The sequence below is a fragment of the Acomys russatus genome, chromosome 17 (assembly GCF_903995435.1).
Source record: "Acomys russatus chromosome 17, mAcoRus1.1, whole genome shotgun sequence".
NCBI classification, from domain to species: Eukaryota; Metazoa; Chordata; class Mammalia; order Rodentia; family Muridae; genus Acomys; species Acomys russatus.
In genome coordinates, this window is record NC_067153.1 from 48,429,072 (window position 1) to 48,451,399 (window position 22,328).

The 22,328-nt window shown below is 51.1% G+C and overlaps 1 protein-coding gene across 1 annotated transcript in view; it reads right to left on the bottom strand.

The window, feature by feature from the left end:
- Positions 1-392: 392 nt before the first annotated feature.
- Positions 393-22,328, bottom strand: part of LOC127201007 (cadherin EGF LAG seven-pass G-type receptor 1) — a 114,714-nt gene continuing 92,778 nt past the window's right edge. The window contains exons 6-18 of the mRNA XM_051159371.1: positions 16,924-17,081; positions 15,564-15,727; positions 14,954-15,079; positions 13,806-13,972; positions 8,022-8,207; positions 6,959-7,072; positions 6,218-6,392; positions 5,335-5,476; positions 4,921-5,041; positions 2,598-2,781; positions 2,184-2,285; positions 1,239-1,333; positions 393-632 (exon numbers count right to left, since the gene is read on the bottom strand). Of these exons, the coding sequence (XP_051015328.1) occupies positions 408-632; positions 1,239-1,333; positions 2,184-2,285; positions 2,598-2,781; positions 4,921-5,041; positions 5,335-5,476; positions 6,218-6,392; positions 6,959-7,072; positions 8,022-8,207; positions 13,806-13,972; positions 14,954-15,079; positions 15,564-15,727; positions 16,924-17,081 (1,959 nt within the window). The 3' untranslated portion in view covers positions 393-407. The remainder of the gene's footprint in view (positions 633-1,238; positions 1,334-2,183; positions 2,286-2,597; positions 2,782-4,920; positions 5,042-5,334; positions 5,477-6,217; positions 6,393-6,958; positions 7,073-8,021; positions 8,208-13,805; positions 13,973-14,953; positions 15,080-15,563; positions 15,728-16,923; positions 17,082-22,328) is intronic.

A 22,328-nucleotide genomic window follows, 5' to 3' on the forward strand; every position in this document is an offset into this window, starting at 1 on the left:
ACCAGGATGTATGTGAGAGTGTTCAGCATGGCACAGGGTGTGGGGCTTAAGTGACCTGGGGCGGAGGGCCTTGGCAGGAGGCATCAGTGGCAAGCTGAAGAACCTATCACTATGCTCTGCCATTCCCGTGCTTTGGGCAAGCCAAACATAAGCTCCACGTGCCTCAGTTTCCTTACCTGTCATGAGGTAGGAAAACACATAAGGCTAAGACGCACACCACTTAGAACCCTGGGCCTACTAAGAGGTCCCTAACTGTTAGCCTTGCTGCTGACACAGAGGCCATGCAGTCTGTGAATGCCTCACCTCTAAAATGAAGAGAGATACCTTGACAGGACCCAGTATCACACCTCAGCAGCCGAGCCCAGCTCCTGACCCCACAGTTCCTGCCGCACCAGGTTTAGGCAGGGTCATCCTCCTCTTACCTCATGGAAATTAGCCTCCCGAGTGGCTGCCAAGTCAAAGCCGTGCTGGTGGCTCTCATGCTGCAGGATACGGGCCAATAGCTGGTAGGCAGTGCGCACGTCATTGCCAAAGAGTGTACCATTGTGCTGGGTGGCGTTCCTCAGTGCCTTTGCCAGCCGCAGGGACCTGTCCCCATCCATTCTTGTCTCATTGCGGCTCAGCCTCTCATTCTGGAACAAAAAGGAAATGGCAACGTTTGCAAACGGACTTCATTTGCTTTGGCCCTTGATGCTGCTCAGAAATCCTCTACTTTTTAGTTGTTGTTATTTTTCCTGACAGGATTACTCTGGGTAGCCTTGGCTGTCCTGGACTTGATTTGTAGACCAGGCTAGCCTTGAACTTAGAGATCTGCCTGCCTCTGCCTCCCCAAGTGCTGGGATTAAAGGTGGGGGCCACCACGCCCAGCTTACTTTTCAGTGTGTCTTGATAGTACTTCAAAGATCCTCAAACTCAGAAATGATCCTGAGTTGACACTGGTAGCAAGAAAAGTCTTCTGGGCAAGAGTGTGTTGTGTGGAAGCAAATTCTGAGTTTGGTGACAGTAAGGACTCTGTGTCTTTAGAACCAGACACTAAGGGGCTAGACCTATGTACCTGAAGCCAGCCTCACTCACCTGAGTCAAGGAAGTGAGCCTGGCCCTTGGGTCCTGAAGCCCCAATGTTGCCCCCTCCCCACCTGCCTCCAGATTCATGGCTTCTTAGGAGCCATGCCTGACCCAGATGCAATGCCCACATCACATACCCTAGAGAGGCAACCACCCACCTCTGGGCTACCTACCATGGCCTTGAGATCCACAAAGGAGCCTGAGGTGCAGTTGAAGAGCTCCGGGGGAAGCCAGCCCTTCTCCCCGCTGCAGTGTCGGACCGCGTTACCTTGGGAACAGAAGCATGCTCAGACTGTGGGTCAGCACCTAGTGATGCCCCAGCAAGATGTACTTGGCCAGCCCTTGCACTGAGCACAGATGAGGATCCAGGTTGGGGGCTATGGCCGTCAAGTTCACAGCCACAGGACAGGACAAACACATATTTTCACCCTCCATGATGAAACCACCTTTAAGCTGCTCTGACAATTAAAGCCAGGCCCTCTGGGTTCCCAACACTATAAGCAAACATGTGGGTAACAATGTGGGTACAGACAAGTCTCTGAGACTACAAGCCAGTGCTGAATATCCCCACACAAGGTTTACCGGAGACAGCACAAACACCATTACTAGCCATTTTACAGAAAACCAATGCCATAAACAATAACGTGACTTGTCAAGGCCCTAGGCAGGGAGTGGCAAAGCCCCAGTAGCCAAGTGGAAAGAGGTGAGTCATGGGCCATTTGCATGCATTATGCTCCACCTCTTGCTATTGAGGGAAAAGCACATTCCCTAATGACATATTTTAAAGTTAAATTTAATGTGTATGTGTTTTGTCCCCATGTACGTCTGTGCATCATAGCTACATGTATGTCCGGTGCCCAGAGAGGCCAGAAGAGGGCTTCAGATCCCCCAGAACTGGAATTACAGGTGGTTGTGTGCCCCCACATGGGTTCTGGAAATGGACCCCAGGGCCTCTAGAAGAGAAGCCAGTGCTCTTAACGGTGGAGCTCTCTCTCTGGCCCATGACATTCTTTCAACATGGACATTCAAAAGCTCTGATGCCCAAGTCACCTGCCCAGAAAGAAGCCTGTCATCTGTCTGTCTTCCTAGCCCAAGGGCAACCCGGGCACAGGACTTACCCACTGATCCTTTGGGGCATGGCACCGCTGCTGGCTGCCCGAATTTTGTCTGTGGCCACCAGATGCCAGCCTCAAACGCTCTGGGACACCCATTGTAGATCACTGAGGACAGAGGAAGAAGTCCTTCAGCCTAGCTCAGCTGAATACGTGAACGCACCAGTCTTACGTTCTACCCACAAGAGGCTCTCAACAAGAGTGACACCCAGCACCTTCCAGTCACCACACACATGAGAATAGGTTCTAGCCTGGGCCCTCATGAAGACCTGTAAGGCCTAGGGAACTCAGAATAAAGTGTGCCAGGACTTCCCAAGGCCCAGGGCTATGCAGAAACACATATGCACATGCTAAGGGACACATATAATAAACCATGCCGGTCTGTTCTGCAGTGTGACCAGGAAGGGCTCAAGGGACAACCTTCACAGCCGAGTGAGGTGACCTCAGCAAAAGGGTTATCGCAGCGATTGCATTGACGGCCGATGACACCAGGCTTGCAGGCACACTGGCCGGTGTCCATGTTGCAGGCACGGCTGTGGGAGCCATGGGGGAAGCAGTCACAAGGCAGGCAGGCGTCCTGGCCCGGGGGCTTGTAGTAATTCTCCTGTAAAAGTCACAGGTGGGTGAGTGAGATGGCTCAGTGGGTAAAAGTGCTTGCCACGCAAGCCTGGCTGACTGAGTTAGATTACCAGAACCTATAGAAAGCTGGAGGGAGAGAATCATCCTTACAGAGCTGTCCTCTGACCTGCCCATGTGCATCACGGTACATGCATCTACATGTACACTAAAGAAATACATGCAATTAAAACTCTTGCCTTAGCCAGGTTGGTAGCACATGCCTTCGATCCTAGGACTCGGGAGGCAGAGGCAGGTGGATGGCTGTGATTTTGAGGCCAGCCTGGTCTACAAAGGGAGTTTAGGACAGCCAGGGCTACACAGAGAAACCCTGTCTCAAAAAAACAAAACCAACCAACCAACCAAAAATCAAACAAACAAACAAAAAACAAAAAAAAACCTCTTGCCTCATACTTCTTGTAAGCACTAGGATGGAGCTCGGGGCTTCATGTATACTTGATAGGTCCATTCAGAACTATTCCAAATCATTTAAAATTTCATTTCCAGACAGGGACTCCCTTCACAGCCCAGGCTGGCTTTGAACTCATGATCCTCCTGGAATTACATGTGCCTAGTACCACACCTAACTAAACTAAACACTTTTTCTAACTTACAAATGTTCTTCTCTCTCTCTCTCTCTCTCTCTCTCTCTCTCTCTCTCTCTCTCTCTCTCTCTCTCTCTCTCTCTCTCTCTCTCTCTCTCTCTGTGTGTGTGTGTGTGTGTGTGTGTGTGTACAGTAGTGGAGGCAGGGGCAGAGGACCACTCTAGGGATCTTCATGCCTGCTGCCTTGTGACATCGGGGGACTGAAGGCAGACCACCATACAAGTGCCTCTACAAGCTGCGCCATCTTGCCTGCCCACTTTTACATTTAATGAGAAAAAGATGTAGGCACCCCCGCCCCCACCCCAAATGCTACCTACATACCTTATGCTTCCTCTCGCCACCCATGGTGCTATGTGCTGCCCCATCTAAGCATGCATGGCTAGGCCTGAGCCACCTAGTATATTTTGACACTTAGAGTATTTCAAGGCACAAGGCCTGTTTCATTGTTGGAATCACTACAGAGCACTCGGGGCAAGACTGACACTGGAGAAGCATCACAGAGAGCCAGCCCATGGTGACAATGTCCTTCCCTGGGTTACCACCCTGTATCCTTGACAGCATGTCCCTTACTGAGGGACCACTGCTACCCTCAAGCCCAATGAGAATCTTTCAGTGGCAACTCTAAAGGCTCCTGTGATTGAGGTGGGTGGGGCTTCTCACAACTGCAGCTAAGCGCATGGGAGCATATTCAGAGGCTGTGAGACCAGGTGTCCCATGATGTACACGTGCGTACACATGCATGCACACACACACACACACACACACACAGGTGTCAGGGTACCAAGACAGGGTATGGCTTGTGTATATGTGTGGGTGGAGGTGCCGGGGATGAAATCCAGGGCCTGGGCAATGCTGAATGTGTGATCTCTACCCTCTGAGCCATATCCATCCATCCCCTGCCCTCAAGATTTAGAAACTCTATCGTCACTGGGTGCCAGCTTGGTAAAAGGCCAGGATGGTAGTCAACTAGGAAAATCAAAGTGTGACAACCTGCCCAGAAACAGCTAGATCTGTTGTCACTCACTGGATGTGGGGCTGAAGAAAGATGACAGTGGCTTCGAGATCCCTGTCTGAACCAGTTTAGATTTAAGAAGCTCTGGGGTGTTCACAGGGCTTTGTTTATTTTGGGTTTCAAGACAGGGTTTCTCTGTGTAGTCTTGGCTATCCTGGAACTCTCTGTGTGGACAAGGCTAGCCTCAAACTCAGAGACCCACCTGCCTCTGCCTCCTAAGTGCTGGGATTAAAGGTGTGCACCACCATCACCTGGTATAACCCAAAATTTATATGCATGCATGTGTGCGTGTATGTATAATGTGTGTGACTATGTACAGGTAGGAATGCACACAGGTGTGTGTGCTTATATAGGGGTACATGTGACTACAGGTGGATGTGTGTGTATGACATACATACAGATATGTCTGTCCATGTGTGCAGACTCATGTTTGTATGTAGGACTGTGTATGCTTGGCCAGCCTGCTGGGCTCAAGCCCGAGGTGGCTGGGGACAGGCTGGTGGAACCTCACCTTGCACTGGCATTGGCCATTGGTCTTGTTGCAGTCTGGATCAAAGCCTTGACTGACGGCACAGTGACAGGGGCCACACACCGGGTTCCCCCACCAGCCTTTGGGGCATGGAAGGTCGACTCTGATGGGAAAATAAGATGACTAATGAAGTTTTATGCCCTCATCCCTACCTTCAGGTGCCACATACCCAAGCCAGGCTCTACCTACAAAAATGCTGTTAAAAATAATGCTTCTCTCCATGTTTTCATCTATCTTGAAGGCACACACGAGAGGCCCAATGAGGGCCTCAGGGTAGTAAGACACAGACAGAAGGAGGAGGGTGGGGTGGCATCTGTTGTGACTCTCTGGAGGGGCAAGACAGGAAGATGGGACAGAGGCCAGAGGGCCACAAGGCAGTACCACAGGGTCCCTTACTTGTTCTCGCAGTACTGCCCGTAGTGGCCAGGGCCGCATTCACACGAGTAGCCTCGAGGGGTGTTGGGGGAGCGTACACAGGCTGCCACATGTTTGCAGGGGTTCAGGAGACACGCGTCCACACACTTTTTTCCAAAGTACCCTGGGAGGACAGAGCCAGCATTACTTTCCTGCATCTCACACTTCCTGAAGCCATCAGTTCCTGCCACCCAGCAAAGGGAATAGCAACCTCGCCTCTGGGTCACAGGAGATGGACTAGGAAAATATGGAGGACAGCCTGCCCAGGCTGGGGGAGGGTTGGCTGTAGGGGTGTGGTCCTGGCCATCCCAGACACATGGGAAATGGGAGCTATCACTGAATAACCTCAGTGCTCACCACCTCCCCGCCCACGCCGCCCCCGCCACTTGCCACCCACCACCCATTCAAAGGTGACCAGTGAACATGTGGCTCTTAAAAACACGTCACTTTAAACTACTGATTACTCTCGTTGCGTTTTGAGACTAAAGCCCTGAATGTTTCCTAGGTTGAGAAAGAAAAACCAAGAGAGCCTGTTTCCATTAGAAAGGCCCTATGCTTTTTTAAGGGGGCATAGGGGCTGAAAGAAGATCTCCCTCTGTAGCCCAGGCTAGCCCAGAACTCACTAGGCAGCCCAGGCTAGCCTCAAACACTTGTAACAATTTTCCTGCCATGGCCTCCCAAGTGCTAAGATGATAGGAGTGAATCACCATGCATGGCTGAGAGGTCACTTCTTATAAAACAGCCCAGGGCCCCAGTAATCTCACTGATTTGACCAGGGCAGCTGATACCCAAAATCAGTTTCCCCAGGTGTACTGGAAGTCGCCAGGGCCTCCTTTAGTATGGCATCCCGAAATGAGGGCCCCACCTCTGTCACAGATGCAGGAGTAGCTATCCCAGGTGTCACGGCAGTGGCTGTGCGGTGGGCAGGGGCTTGAGGCACACGGGTCCTCCACGTCACAGCCGTCCTTGACCCTGACCTTGAGGGCGTCATTCATGTTCAGGGTGGCAATGTTGGTAGCTGTCTCCCCCATCCTCACGCCCTGCATTTTAAAAAGTGAGGCCAGACGGACTCAGTCTCAAGAATGGCAGAACCGGAGGAACGCCCAACGGTACAGGGACGTTAACAGAGCCCCCAAACTGTCTCCCAATGCGATCAGCTCTTCTTATCCTCATAGCTTGGAGGCCAGAGACATGGGCAATATTGGGTCACACAGCGTGGCTAGCAGCAAAGGAATGTGTGGTTTGGGTCCACTGCAGGGGGGGGGGCTTTCAGTGGGATGGTGCATTAGCTTCTCCTTTGGCGGTTGTGTGACACATGTGTGAGTGTGAAACTGGATCATGGTAGGCATGGTAGAAGCAGGAGGCTGAAGGCTGGGGATGTGGAGGTGTGGGTGGGGGCTGGGTAGTAGGAGTGGGTGTTGGATCCCCAACATAAGGGGAGCTGTGGGTGAAGGTGGGAGTGAGCATGAAACATGAGTTATTTAAAAGTTTGGGGTGCCCACCAGATGCTGTGTTACTTTGTTAAAGACTAAGTGGAGAGCCATACCAAATGCAGCGACCGAGGCCTGGGCCAGCCAGCCAAGATGCAGTACCACGCCTGCCATACCTGCATACAGCCTCGGAAGCCGTGGCGCACAGACACCTTGTCCTCAGACACACCTCCGATGACCATAGTCCGCATCTTCAACCCGGGAAGCTGGTTCCCAATCTGCACCATGCTCTGCACGGAGAGAACAGGGCGGGGTCTCTCGGCATACCTTCCCAATGGGAGGAATGTGCTAAAGACTAAAGGCAGAGGGATGTCGACCATCTCTCTGGAGCGTCCGAGGGAAGGCTGACCACACCTGGCCGTGAGGAGGAACGCAGGTTGACTGGATGTGGCACATTAGGCATGGGATCCAGGCGGTCAGTGGGGAAGACATGCGCATGTCCCATAATGGCATAGAACCAAAGAGCCGTGCTAAGAGAGCGAGCTGGGTAAATGGGAGACGTGCAGGGAATGGGGACCAATCATTCCCATGATGGGAATCTGGGTCCCAGCTGGCTCCCCGCCCCAGCAAGGGGCATCTAAACTCACCAGCTATGCCCCCTCAGAAAACCAAGGGAAGCTTGTGAATCCTTATGTATCACCTCATAATTCCCTGGGTATATGGGCATCTTCTGACATGTGCCACATTCTCTGCCTGGGAACTACAGCCACCAGTCTGCTCCAGTGAGCATTCTGAGAGTGCTATCTGCAGACAGCTGTCACCTGGGACAGGTGTGTGTGTGTGTGTGTGTGTGTGTGTGTGTCTTCCAACCCCTCTGGATCTTGGGTCTTGTCCAGCTTTATTCTCTATCCCCCTTTCCCAGAAAGGTGCACTGGTACCTGTGCCCAGACACAGGCACGGGGCTGAACAGTGAGATGCTAGTCAAAGCAACTCACCAAGAGGAAAAGCTCTTCAAACGTACCCACAGCACCATGATAGGAGACCCAGGTAGGCATAGCCCAGCTCCAGACTACAGAAGTGCCCCCCTCATACGTGGAATGGGAGATCCTGACCCAAGGATGCCAACCAGTACTTCTCCAAACACACAAGGTCCCTGACAGTCCTGGCATACTGAGCGACACTGTCTTCCTATGGGCTGATGATGGGACTATTCCAAGGAGGGTACAGGTGATTACTCACCTGGTCCATCCCATAGTCCAAGGTCATGACAGCCAGGTATTTGATGTCCTTGCCTTCCTTAGCGCTCCTCAGTTCTATTAGCAGGTGATGCCACTCTCCATCGGTTACACGGGACTTGGACAGCTGCATGGATGCCACATCGGAGGGGCCGTGGGAGACCTCAAATTGGACGTAGCTGTTGAGGATCTGTAGGGCCGAGAGAACCACACCAACTGACTGGTGCAGTTATAGTAACACGGAAAGCATTCTGCAGTTAATAAGGCAGCTATGCAAGCAGACTTGGGACATGGCACCAGTGTGAAAAGTGGGTTTAAACATTAGGAGCCAGGCATGGTGGTGCACACCTGTAATTCCCAGGGCTTGCGGGGAACAGCAGGAATGATCCTGAGTTTGGGGCCACCTTATTCTAAATAGCAAGTTTCGGGCCAGGCTGGGCCACTGTGAGACTATCTCAAAAGAGAAAGGAAAAAGGAAAGAAAGACACAGATTTGGCTGGGGTCATATAGCTCAGTGGCTTGTCTGGCAGTGTTAGGCCCTGGCTTTACTCCCTAGCAAAACACACACACACACACACACACACACACACACACACACACACACACATACACACACGCACGCACACACACACGTACACACATGCATGCACGCACATGATGGATGGGCGCAGCAGGTATTAGATATAATTTCAGTTTGTTGAGAACTAATCTTATTTAAAGAGATGCATGACAGTCCAGAGTACTGTAGCTAGCCTCTAACAATATCTTAAAGTAATGTGGTTAAGGCCAGGCACAGTGTACATGCTTTTAATCCCAGCACCTGGCAGGCAGGTGGATCTTCATGAATTGGAGGGCAGCCTGGTCTACACAGTGAGTTCCAGGCTAGCCAAGACAAAACAGAAACAAAGAAAAGAAGGAAAGGAAGAAAAGAAATTAATGGAGCTGGGGGGTTGACAAGACGGCTCAGGAATCAAGGAGCTTACTTCCCACAAGATGGGAAGAGAGAACAAAGAGAGGATTCCCACAAGTTGTCCTCTTGGTCCAGCATGCACACTCTGGCACATACGTACACATATATAATTAAATGGATAAAAACATAAGTGTAAAAATTTAAGTTAGTGCAGCTAGGGCAATGCCCAGGGTTGTTTGGTTATTTGTTTGTTTGTACTGAGTGAGCTGAAGCCTCCTCCTCCTCCTGTGAGTTGGGACATCAGTGTGCTCTGAGTGACACAGCAGAGTTGTAGCACCAAGGCCAGGGAGAAGGAGCCTGCAGCTCTGCTTGGGGCTGCCTCCCTCATGGCTGGCTCTGAAGACTCAGTTGCAGCAAGAGCTGGAGAGGATGGTACAGGCCCATGGAACAAAGACCAGAATTCTGAGCCCAATAAAGGCGGGCAGACTGGCACCTTCAGGGCTTTGTGATGGGATGCTGAAGGGTTAAGACACCCCTGGCTGCCACCAACAGCAAACAAGGTGACAGTGTCACCACTTAGTTATCTAGAGTTTCTGTATAATGCCTAGCACCCAATAAAGATATTCCAAAGTATGGGGACGCAGTGGCATGCCTAAAAACTCAAGAGTAGAATAGATCCACAGAGTTAGGGATGACAGAACTGTCAGACCCAGAGTTGGGAATGGCCATGAGAACTAGACAGACAGACTTAGGGACCAGCAGACTTGCTGTTTAGTAGGACGTTCCCGAAGGATCAAGCCACCACATTTAGGAAGAACAAGATGAGACAGATTTAAAGTTCACCAGCCACGACACCCCTGAGATGTAAAGATATAAAAATTCTGAAAGTAAGCCAGGCATGGTGGCGCATGCCTTTAACCCCAGCACTTGGGAGGCAGAGGCAGGCGGATCACTGTGAGTTCGAGGCCAGCCTGGTCTACAGAGTGAGTTCCAGGACAACCAAGACTACACAGAGAAACCGTCTCAAAAAAACAAACCAAACCAAAACCAAAGGCTGGACAGAGACACTGTAGACAGAAGAACTGCTGTGGCTGTGTTTGTAGACAGGCACTATAGGCAAGTGTCATCACTAGGAAAAAAAAAAAAAAAAGGACTCTCACAAATGACAACTCACAATGACAACAGAGCCAGTCTGCCAGGAAAGGAAGACAGCTGAGCATTGCAGTCCAGATACAGACTGACACAATAACAGACAAAAACTGTGAAAAATGGCACAGTAATTTTTTAGAGGTTCGCTTTGTTTTGTTTTGTTTTTTAGATAGGGTCTCATACATCCCAGGCTGGCCCCCAACTTTCTATGTAAGCCCAGGATGGCCTTGAATTTCTGATCCTTTGGCCTCCACTTCCTGAAGTGTGGGGTTACAGGTATGTGACACTACACCTGGCTTATGTCGTACTGGGAATCCAACCCAGGGCCTTGTGTACACTAGACAGGCAATTTAACCATTGAGCTACACCACCAGCCCCTGACACGGTCTGTTTAAACACCACGGCTAATGCCACTGTCCTTACTTATGTGGCTCTCCCTGCGTCTCCTTAACAACTGCAGAGAACATATGCTTTCCAAATACGCACAGAATGTTGAGGGAGGCTGGCTGCATCCAGGCTTTAAAGCAAGTTTCAACACATTTCCAAGGCCTGAAACTCACGGGGCCCAAGTTGCATGGCCTCCAACCATGTTAGAAATAATACCAGAAGGCTTTAGTACAAAGCGCCTCATGCTAGCTCACCGGAAGTACTCCAGAGGCTTCAGAAGCAGCCCTGATGGACAAGACTAGTGTGGGTGCTACCACTGAATCTTGACTTTGGCCTTCAACAGTTGATTTCCGAAGGGGATTTTCACCTTTTTTTTTTTTTTTTTTTTTTTTTGCATATTACTTCCTTTGGCTTACAGAAGTTTCCTGGGCTGTTCCCTCTCATTGGCCTTGCTGGCAAACCCCAAAATAGTAGATTAGAAAATAAAAATGTCATGTGTCTCCAGGAGAAGGAGAAGCCGTGAATAAACCACAGGACTTGGGCAGGAGCTGCCTCCCATCCCGGGCTGTTACCCGACTTAAGACAGGTCTCAACAACAGCCACTCGATGATGCAGCTGGATTTGGGTCACCTGACAGCAATTATCCAAATTGTCTTGGCTTTGGCCTGCCATGGGATGGGGACACTCAAACTGCTGCATCGAAGCTCTCCCTTGGCACTCAGGATGCCACAAAGCTAAGCATGCCACACACACACACACAAACCCCCAAAAATTCCTGGGATGCCTGCTAGACCAGCCTCTGGGAACCATAATGAGGTGGTCTCTTGAGTTGCCCGTGAGGTCTACGGGACCCCTCAGGGGCACTCTTGGTGCACTCACTCTTATTGGCTGCAGTCCTTGGATCTGTGAATGAGCAGATCTAACTACCACTAACCCTGCTGAGCGCAGCCTTTTCTCTTTCAGGTACACTAATGACAGCCTGTGAGTGCCCATCACCACCTGAATCGAAGCAGCCAATTTAATGTGCTCTGACAGATCAACATCCCCCAGAGAAATGCTATCTCTAGGCAGAACGGTGCTTTCAAATTCAGGCCAAAAGTGAGCTTCTGGGGCAGCTGGTAAACTTGTGAAATTACAGCTAATGAGAAAAGCGTAATGACAGCTACAATTACCTTTGCTGCACACACCAACACCCCAAACCCAAGTCGGGCTCTGGAGCCATGACCCCCAGGAGAGTGGGCAGGCAGAGGCCAGAAGCTGGCTTCTGTCTGAGCTGACAGCCCCACCCTCTTCCTGCCAGTGCGAACAAACCTTTCAAAAGGCTCTGTGACAGCTGGCAGAGAGCTGGGATGAGGGTAGGCTCTGGGCATCCCTGTTTCCTCCTCCTACTGAGCTGAGCCCTGCTCCAGGGAGGACGAGGGGGTTCTCTGGCTGATCTAGGACCAATGGGGCCTAGCTACACGGCCTCTAGCCTCAGTTTCCCTCATGCAAAATGGGACCTCGGTTCAGACACTCCTTAGAGTTCACCTCTCCTCTGCCCATCTCCAGCTCAACTCCAACTGCCTGGAATGAAGAACAGGTATCTAGGATCCAGGAAGTGAAAGAAACAAGCCATGGCTCCATGGAGACATGGGGACAGCAAGGGCCATGGGCACCAGTTCCAAGAGCCACTACCCTTAGAGCTGTCATCTTGGGACACAAGTGCTATGTGTTTCACATGTTGGTGTGGCTGGACTCCTCAGCGATGGAAGAGATGGACAGACAGACAATAGAGACTGTGCTGAAGGGGAGGGAGGGAGAAGGGGACAGAGGATTACCTATGGGAAGGAAGTACCTATTACAAGCACTCATATATGGACACACACAGAGACATGCATGCACTCATGCATAAACATACATACACATGGGCACACATGCTCAAACATACATACACAATATGGGCACACATGCACTCACAGACATGTACACAAATGTGCACACAAACATATACACAGTCATGAACACATGCAAACACAGACACGTGCATAAAGACATGCACAGGTGTACACACAGATGCACATGCGCGTGCGCGCGTGCGCACACACACACACAGATGCTCAGACACATTCACAGATATAGGCAGACATGAGCACACAGAGAGACATAGGCATACATGCATGTGCTTACATATACATACTTTGGAAAAGCCTGGAAGAAAGAAAGAAGTACCCAGTTACTAATCCTTCCAAATTTGAGACCAAGTCCCTGCTGGGGAATGATTCCCCTAAATGACCACTGATCCTCTAGGACTTTCACACATCATGAGAGTGGTAAGTCCAAGAAGAGGCAAAAATAGAGAATTGAGACCCTGCCCAGGAATCGGGGGCGGGGGAGGGGCGGCGGCTATGGTTTATACAAAAGAAGCTGTCCAGCTGGTGCAAATGGGATCTGTCAGAGAGCCGAGGGCAGAGGACTGAGTTGTGGGGTTGGTGGGACCTCCTGGACAAGCAGTGGGCTGTGGGCTCATCCTGAACACCCCAAAACCTCAGGGAGATCACAGGATAAGTGCTCTCTGTACTGCACTGACAGTGAAGGGGCTGAGAGGTGGAGGGTAGCCCCGTGAAGGAGCACTGGGTGATCCCCACAAAGCTTCTCCCTCCTTAGTACCTCTGGCTCCAACAACCTAGTAGGGACTCTGCCATGCATGAGATCTGCAAATAGGTGAACAGGGTGCGTTAAAAATCACTTCCAAAAATGTTCAGGTACTCTGACCTAAGGTTTCCAACAAGCCAAATGGTAAAGAGGTGAAAATGAAGACAGCACACATGTAGCAGGATGCGATGGGCTGACCTCAAGAGCCCTCTAGGCAGGTTTAATATGGGACTAGGGGGCTGCAACTTGAACTTGACACAGGCTCACTCCCCGCACCTTTGCCGTCAGCTCTGAAAGGCTGTCAATCTAGCCAGGAAAAAAAAAGGGCGGGGGTGGGGGCAAACTCCAGTGGGGCAGACCAGAGCTGCTGGCAAGGGCAAGTTACACGGAGGCAGCAGCCCCCATGGGTATGTGCTCCACTCTGCAGCTGCAGTGAAGGAAAGCAGGTGCTGGAAAGGAACCCCACAGGACCCCATAGTTAGGTGTGCTCTCTGCACTTCCCCTGCTCTGAGTGGAACGATAGCATCCCTGCTCGAGTCACCCACATTTCCCTTCTGTGTTCTGTCTGTTCACCATAGGACAAGCATAGGAGGAGGAAGGGAAAGGTAGAAGTCCTTTACAGGCACCCTGGGAAGCCCCTCTGTCTGATTCTGTTTTGGAGGCACCTGTGTGCTCAGCAGGGCACCTGGGGTGGCTCACAGACACACTCACCTGGAGGTGGAGCCTGGAAGACATGCCAGCTGTGGCCTCCATCAGCACGCCATCCTCCTTCCGGGTCCGGAACATGAGGCCCAGGTACCAAGGCACAGAGATGGTGATGTCGAGCTCACTCCATGACACAATGCTCTCGCCACTGAAGCGCTGTGGGTGTGGCATAGCTGCAGATACAAAAACCAGGACCTCAGGTACCTCCTGACATGAGGCAGAGAGCATTTTCTCAGCAACCAAGCAGGTGAGGGCTGGGTCTTTCGTTCTAACCCAACCGCTAGCCTCAGACTTGTATCTACACCCAGTACTACCTTAAAAGCCCAGCAATGGACTCTACAGATGCCCACCACGGCTTCTGTACAACCCCCTGGGCAAAGAAGCCTTGAAGGTTGCCAGACACAACCCAAGTGTGGCAAGGACCCCCGCCCCCAACACACTCCTGGATGGATCTGTGACAGTTAAGAGGTAGTCCTGTGGCACTTGGGACATGGAGCAGGTTCAGGTGGTGGGTGGGTGGGTAGCACCATTCCTTAGGCTTGAATAAGAGTGAAGAAAGAGAGCGGGGCACTAGCATGAACACATTCATGGCTCTCTGCTCTTGACTATGGTAACTGTGCGATGTCACCCATCCTCTCCCAAGTTCTGCTGCTGCGGCATCCCCGTTGTGACAGACTTGCTGTGATCTGGGATCGTGAGTCAAATAAACCTTTTATCTCTTAAGCTGCTTTTTTTTTTTTTTTTTTTTTTTTTTTTTTTTTTGGTTTTTCAAGACAAGGTCTCTCTGTGTAGCCTTGGCTGTCCTGGACTCACTTTGTAGACCAGGTTGGCCTCGAACTCACATTGGTCCTCCTGCCTCTGCCACCTCTGAGTGCTGGGATTAAAGGCATGTGCCACCACACCCGGCTTTAAGCTGCCTTTTTTGGGGGGGGGGGTCATGGTATTTTAACAGAGCAATAGCAAAGAAACTGAGGTACCGCTCAAACCCTGAAGCACCTCCGAGGGATGGGTTCTTCTGACCTTTATGGTCACCTGCCTTTATGTCCTAGAGAGCTGACCCCAGGTCCTGGGCCTCCACCCAGCCTCTCTCATGCTGCTATTTCCTATGCCCTCCTCCCATCTGGTGGTTTGGAGGGAAAGGGACAAGTTCTTACCCTGTTCACAGTTCTTCCCACCGAAGTGGAGTGGACACTCACAGAGGTACGTGTTCCACCTGTTCACGCACGTGCCCCCATTCTGACACGAGGTCCCATCGCAGAAGTTCCTTTGAGAAGCACAGCCTGCAGGAAAAAGGGTGTGGCCCGGCCTTGCTTTGAGGAGTACAGACCGCTCCCCTTAAGGAGCTTTACCATTTCCCATATGAGTGTCAACCAGCAGGAGACGGATAGCCTGGAACCTGCTGGCCGAGGTGACAGCCCCAAGCTGGAGTGTGTGGAATTCTCTGCTTCACTCATATCTGAGACTTCAGGTTTCCATGCCATCCCAGAGTCTGATCTGACCGCCCGATGACCAGTTCAAGACCTTGAGATCGTGTGCCCAGGTAAGCGAGCGCATTCTAACATCAGGAACACAGCAAACTGCGGGCACTGTGGCCACGCCCACCAACCCAAGTTCTACACCCATTCCCAGAGGTCCTCACTCACAGGTAGGTGCATCTCAAGAACTCTCTGGAAGGTAGAAACAGCCTCTCTGTCCCTGGGGGTGGCCATAAAGGTCCAGTGGGCACCACCACGCTGGCCCTACGCACCCAGGGTCTGTGCATACCTGCCCTGGTGCCATTGTTGGCGATGAATGCAGCCATGTCCACGATCCTGCCGTCCACAGACAGGTTTCGCATACACCCCACAAACTGCCGGCTATGCACGGGGAAGTCTTCTGGCAGGTTGGGGACACCACCCAGGAGCAGAGGGCCAGTCAGATCCAGTGACCTGGGAAAGCAAAGCCGTCTTCTGTGATATCAGACCTGACCCTGCTGTAACATCACTGGCACTCTGCTGCCAGCCGCAGCCACCACAGAGAAGGTGCAAGTACAAGGCAGAGGACCAGAGGGCAGGGCAGGCGTCCACCGGCTTCAGGGTCACTGGTGGCCCCTCACCACTTCTATGGGCCTTGGTTTCCTTATATCAGCATCACTTGCCAACAAATGGGTGTTTGGTGATAGCTAAGAACCGCCCGCTGAGTTCCACTCTGCAGTGAAGGGGGGACATCCCACAGTCCCTAGGGTCTCTAAGGAGAAAGTGGAACTAGAGCAGAGCTGTAGCTCCAGCAGGGGGCAGCTGAGGTTCCGGGCAGGGCTCTAGCCCCAGTTCACCAAGCCAGTAAAAGTTAAGTGAGGAGGGTAAGGCTTTGGCCCTTATCACGTTTACCTGGACATGACCTTCCCAGGGGATAAAGATGCAGGGTCTAGGGGCAGTGGTAGAAGCCAGAAATCCTAACCCTACGAATACGGAGGCTGGAGAATTAGAGGTTGGAGGGACAGGCTGGGCTATATAGGGAGACACTGTCTCAAAATGAAAATCAAAACCCAATGTTCTACATTCCACCCGCAAACTCTCAGCTAGGACACAGCAGGAGCGGGTCCTCACCTTTTGAGGCTTGTGTTATCAAAAGAAAATAAAGTGAGCACCCTGTGTATGGGTGCTAGGATTTCTTTGTCCCGAGTTAAAGCTATCCCCGAGAGACCCCGAAACCAGCAAGGACACCCAGTCACTTCCACCTCATGTAGTTCCAGAGTTCAGGGACCAGCAGTCCCGGGAGACAAGGCAAGACTGGCAAGTGGCTCAGACTGGCCTCCCTTCTGAAAGGTGCTCACTGCTTAGCCCAGGCTGGCCTCAAATTCTCTATATAGACCAGGCTATGTGAAATCTCAATACATGTGCCTCAGCCTCCCAAGTGCTAGGATTATTGGTATGCTCCGCTATACCTGGCTTGGCAGGTGCTTCTAGGGGACTAAGGGGGTTCTGTGGTCTGAGAGGGAAGACACCTATCCACAGGGAGAGAGTCTGATACCAGCTTAGACCAGGGATACCAAGGTACTCAGCATTGGCCTGCCAGCGGCGACTTGTGTTTTGATCGGGGCTTGAATGGTTGTGGATGCCCCATGTTACCCCTCCGGGAGTCTCACTTCTTAGAGCCGCTCTGAGTGCCCTGGGCAGCACAGCTGTAGTTCCCGACGTAACTTCCAAAGTGCACGGCCACAGCTGCGTCACAGTCATCAACAGTCACCACAGCCACCTTCTCTCCAGATGGCCCATGGGGCAGGCCCAGGTGCCCGATGTTGGGCTGTGGGAGCAGAAATAGAATTTGTTAGCTCTGTCTCTTCTCACCATGGCCTGGTTGGGGGTCCCAGCTCCGCACACTGCCTGCAGAGGTGGCATGTGCGTGACGGGTGAGGTCCCCTAACCCCCCCCCCCCCACCTGCTACATGGGGTGCAGGGACTCTTCCCAAGAACACAAGGCCTTCTCGGGGCCTCCGAATGAAACTTTGCTGGAAACGGGGCTATGGCAGTAAGTTATGGCAAATCCAAGGTAAAGAGTATGAGGGCCTATGACAAGATGGTTAGAGTCTACAGCTGTAGCCAGCACCCAGTGAGGGGCATGCAGGACCCTCGGTAGAGAGCTGGCTTATAAGTAATTTTTTTTATATTTGCTGGGCATGAAAGGCTGGGATTACAGACAACACTCAGCCATTGAACTATAAATCTTTGGTCCCATGGCAGTCTGAGCCCAGTTCTCCAGGCCAAGAGGAGGAAGCCACAGATTGGCTAGCTCTTCCTTACAGTGGCCTCCAGACACAGCCGTGTCATTATATAGGGGCCCGCTTTTTATCCCTCACTGGCTCCTGGCCACCACAACTCTGTGGTTCAGGCCGCAGCTTCCTGGCCCAGATACAGAGACCCGTTTCCCAGCCATCCAAGCTAGGGCCTGACCATACTAAAAACGCACAGTACTGAGCACCCATGCTGGCCTCACCCTCAAATTACTGTTATCCTGAATTGGAGAGATGACTCAGTAGCTAAGAGCACTTACGGTCCTCCGAAGGCCCCGAGTTCAGTTCCCAGCACCTACACGGCAGCTCACAACTGTCTAATGTTGTCTTCTGGTGTGCAGATGTTCATGCAGACAACGTGTCCATATACATAAAATGCCTAAATAAACAAATCTAAAAAAAATGGTCTTCATCCCTTCATTGGCCTGAAGCTGCCCCTTTTATGCTTCCAGGCCAGGCCCACTCCTCCCGTCTCCTCCTGCCCATAGACTGCAGTGAAACCTCTCCTTGTCAGGGAGGCTGCAGCTGCCACCCAGGGATGGCTTCTTTTCCTGGCAGCCCTCATGGTCTCAGACTCCTGGTGGGTTCTCATGGGACACCAAGTATCCACCCATATAACCTCTGAATTCCTTCTCAGAGTAGAAGAGGAGGCAACTGCACTGTCCATGCTAGACAAAAAGTATGACGGTCTCAAAAGTGAGTTTTAGAAACAGGCAAATAGCCTGTGCTGATGATACAAGCAGCTGCGCTTCCTTTCTGACCTGTACACAGGGGTAGAGGCCTGTGTCCCTAATGCTGTGAGTATAAACTCAGGGTCGGTGTCACCAGGACTTACAAGATACAAGACTCCTCCTTCCCCACTGGAGAGCCTGGCAGCAGCTTTCCTCAACCTGTCCCCCCAAAAAACCAACACTAGGCGCAGACACCAGTAGGTATATTGGCAATACCTACAATCCTACAACCCAAGAGGCTGAGACTGGAGGATCACTTAAGCTTGGGAGTTCCAGGACAGCCTGGGCAACAAAGCAAGACCACATCTCAAAAGAAAAACAAACAAACAAACAAGTCCATGGCCCCAGTGCCTCCTCTTAGTGTAACAATGCTGAGCTTGCTTGCATTAACACGTTTCTTTATACTACTGGAAATAATCTTGCTTGCATTAACACGTTTCTTTATACTACTGGAAATAGCTATAAAAGCAGAGACTATAATTAAATCATCCTTAATGCCTTTTAACAAGGAATAATTGTGTAGCTCATTCAACATGAAATATCTAAATTCTCATAGGAAGGAGACACCTGTCTGGTGGGGACACTGGGCTGGAAGGCTGGTCATGGAGCTGCTGGCATCAGGAGGTCAACCAGTTGTCTGAGGTGTGTGACCCAGGGTCCCATCTGCTCAGGCCACATACCCTGGAGTAGTACAGTGGGTGACTTTGCCACACAGCCACCCGATGTGAGCCCTCCGCCCTACCTCCTCCAACCGTCCACTCTAAACAAGCTCATGGCAGTAGCTTCATTAGGTATGAGGTAGGGTTTAAGATTAAAATACCTGGGGGCTCACTAAGTAATTTGTTTGCTATGCAAGCATGAGGAACTGGGTTCAGATCCCACAGGACCCACACATCAGCTCAGCTGTGGCTGTGTGTGCCCGTAATTCCAACACTGGGTGGGGTGTGGGAAGGCAGAGATGAGTGGATCCCTAGAACTGGCCAGCTGGCCTCCTTGATCAGTGGGTTCTAAGTTCAGTGCAACAAACTAAGCTGGGGAGCAACTTAGGAAACTATCTGAGGATGACCTCCGCCACCACCACTACCATATATCCTGTTGACATTATTGTGGTGTCAACTAAGATACATGAGTCTCCCAGAAACCTTTTCTTCTGGAACTGAGAGGAGCCAAGTATCTTAGGTCAATCTCTGATTACCTATTTTCTTAGAGAGTCCACCTCTGTGTCAAGTAGTATTTAGCCAGTTATGGAAAATCATCTGTTTTCTCACTCGGGAGCAGCAGCTTTGGGAGACCGGTGAGGTGCCCATTAGGGATGCTTAAATGTTAGGTACCATGCTGAGAAAGGAGGACCATCCCTGGGCTGCACGAACCCCATATCATCTCTGTAGCGTGTAATTTACATTTTTGGGAATGGGTGTGAGGCTTTCAGAGGGTGGATGTAAACAGCCTTTACACGCGGAGGCTTTAATGAAACTAAGCTGCTATTTACAAAATTGTGATTGTTGTACACTATGGTTCGTAATCAACAGCTCAGCACCATAGGATTCAAGCACAGACAGGGAGGAAAGCAAGTGCTGGGGTGAAAAATACAGGGGAGGAAGCACCCAGGCTCATATCAGGAGCGGCTCCTGCTGATAAGGTGCAACTCGCTGCTGACACGCTGATGCCTGACTCCATTCTGAGGGGTCAGGGATGGTTGCAAGGCCCTGCGGGTGACTGTTGCTGGTCATCACCCCAGAACAGGTACTCTGGCTTTGCAGATGAGAGTAAAGGAGCTTCGGGACAGAGAACCAAGCACTTGTGGGTCAGACAGAATTGGAGAGGACCTGCTGGGGTTGGGCCTGGGGCTAGCAGGAGATAGCAACTTCAGCAAAGGGTCTTCGTTCCTGGCTGTCCCACGATGATCTTGCCACCCATTGGGGGAGGGGACCTCACTGACAAGGTTAAGGAAAGAAAAAGAAACCAGCAGGCATGAGGGTGCGCAGCTTTAACCCCAGCACTTGGGAAGCAAAGGCAGGCAGACCTCTGTGAGTTCGAGGTCAGCCTGGTCAAGCACTGACAGGAAGGGAATTCACTATATAGTGAATTTCAGGAGAGCCAGAAATGCACAGAGAGACTCTGTCTCACCAAAAGGGGAGTGGTCAGAAAAATGATAGAAGACATGACCGGGATATGTGCAGAGACTTCATTAGAGCCAAACGGTGGCCATTACAGGGCCCACCATGCCACTGCCAGGGACATGCCCAAGGTAATATGAATACAGGGACTCAGGAGAAAGGAAAAAAAAAAAAAGCAGGTTCACACATGTTCACAACAGTACTCACAAGTCCCCAGTGACAGCAGGAGCAACCAAGACACCCCCTCAATAGAGCAGCAGGGATAGACATGGGCCATTACTTTATATGAGGGACTGGGCACTGCTATACATCACAGCCTTGATGAGCCCTGAGGTATGGCACCAAGGATTTATATTATATGATGCCATGCAGCCCAGAGGCCCAGAACACACACATCCACACAGAGGCTGGCGGGGGGGGGGGGGGGGGGGGGAATGGGTTGGGAGCAACTGCTGAGAACAACAGAGTATCATTGTAAGATTAGGACAATGTTACAGATCTGCATGCTTCTGTACTGCACTGCGTATGTTCTAGAAGCTGTTTCTTTGGGCCATGTCAACTTCACCCAATGCTCACCAGCTGTCCTCTGTGCTTCCTTCGGGACCACCTCTGGGAAGTCCACCTACTTCCATCACTAGTCCCTGGGCTGCTGTGGTGTGCAGTAAGACACAGCAAGAAGCCAGGTGGGGTGGCACACACCTTTCATCCCAGCACTTAGGAGAGAGAGGCAGGTGGGTCACTGTGAGTTCAAGGCCAGCCTGGTCTACAAAGTGAGTCCAGGACAGCCAAGGCTACACAGAGAAACCCTGTCTTGAAAAACAAAACCAAACAAGACACAGCCAAGAAAGATGGCCGTTGTCGGTAAGGGCTTTATGAGCTGTGTGGGTTGGTTTGAATCAAGATGGGGAAGGCAGATTGCAGGTGCATCGGTGGAGATTTTGGCTGCCTTCTTTGGTCAAAGAAAGACATGGGGGTTGGGCTTGGAGGCAGAAGCTCACTTAGCATGCAAGAGCATCTGAGTTTTGTCTCAGCACTACCACAACCAATACACACCAATACACACACACACACACACACACACACACACACACACACACACGCGTATATACATACATATTCTTTTTTTTTTTTTTTTAAAGAGATTTGTCTTTACTCAGTGGGTAAAGGCCCTGCCATCGTGGATATGAGTTTGAGCCCTGAGCACACATGGAGGAGAGAGAATGGACACACACCATGCACACACACCACAGCATGCATGTGCCCATATACATATACATATGCACACAAACATAAAAATGTAATTTTAAACAAGTTTTTAAAAGGGAAGGGGAGACTGAGGTTGTATCTCCATTGGTAGAGCACTTAACCAGCATGCACAACGCCTGCATCCAATACCTGGTACTCCATAAATCCAGGCATGGCGACGTGCATCTGTAATGCCGGCCCTTGAGAAGTCAAGGTCATTATTAGCTACATAGTGAGTCTGAGGCTAGCCTGGGATACATTTGACCCTGCCTCAAAAAGAAAATTTAGAATAAAATCAAGGAGGGATGGAGGAAGGATGGAAGGAAGAGCGTGTCCCAGCGAGAAGCTGACACACAGGAAGAGGGTGGAAAAGCCACTGGAGACAGTGAAGGCAAGTGAGTAGCTTGTTCAGACACTGGGTTTCCTAGACCCCAGCTCAGATGAGGAGGGACAAAGAACAGGACAAAATGGACACTTTGCTGATTTGTTTTCTTGGTTTTTGTTTGTTTGTTTGTATATGTTTTTCTTTTTAAGATTTATTTATTATTATGTATACAGTGCTCTGCCTGCATGTACACCTGCAGGCCAGAAGAGGGCATCAGATCACATTATAGATGGTTGTGAGTCACCATGTGGTTGCTGGGAATTGAACTCATGACCTCTGGAA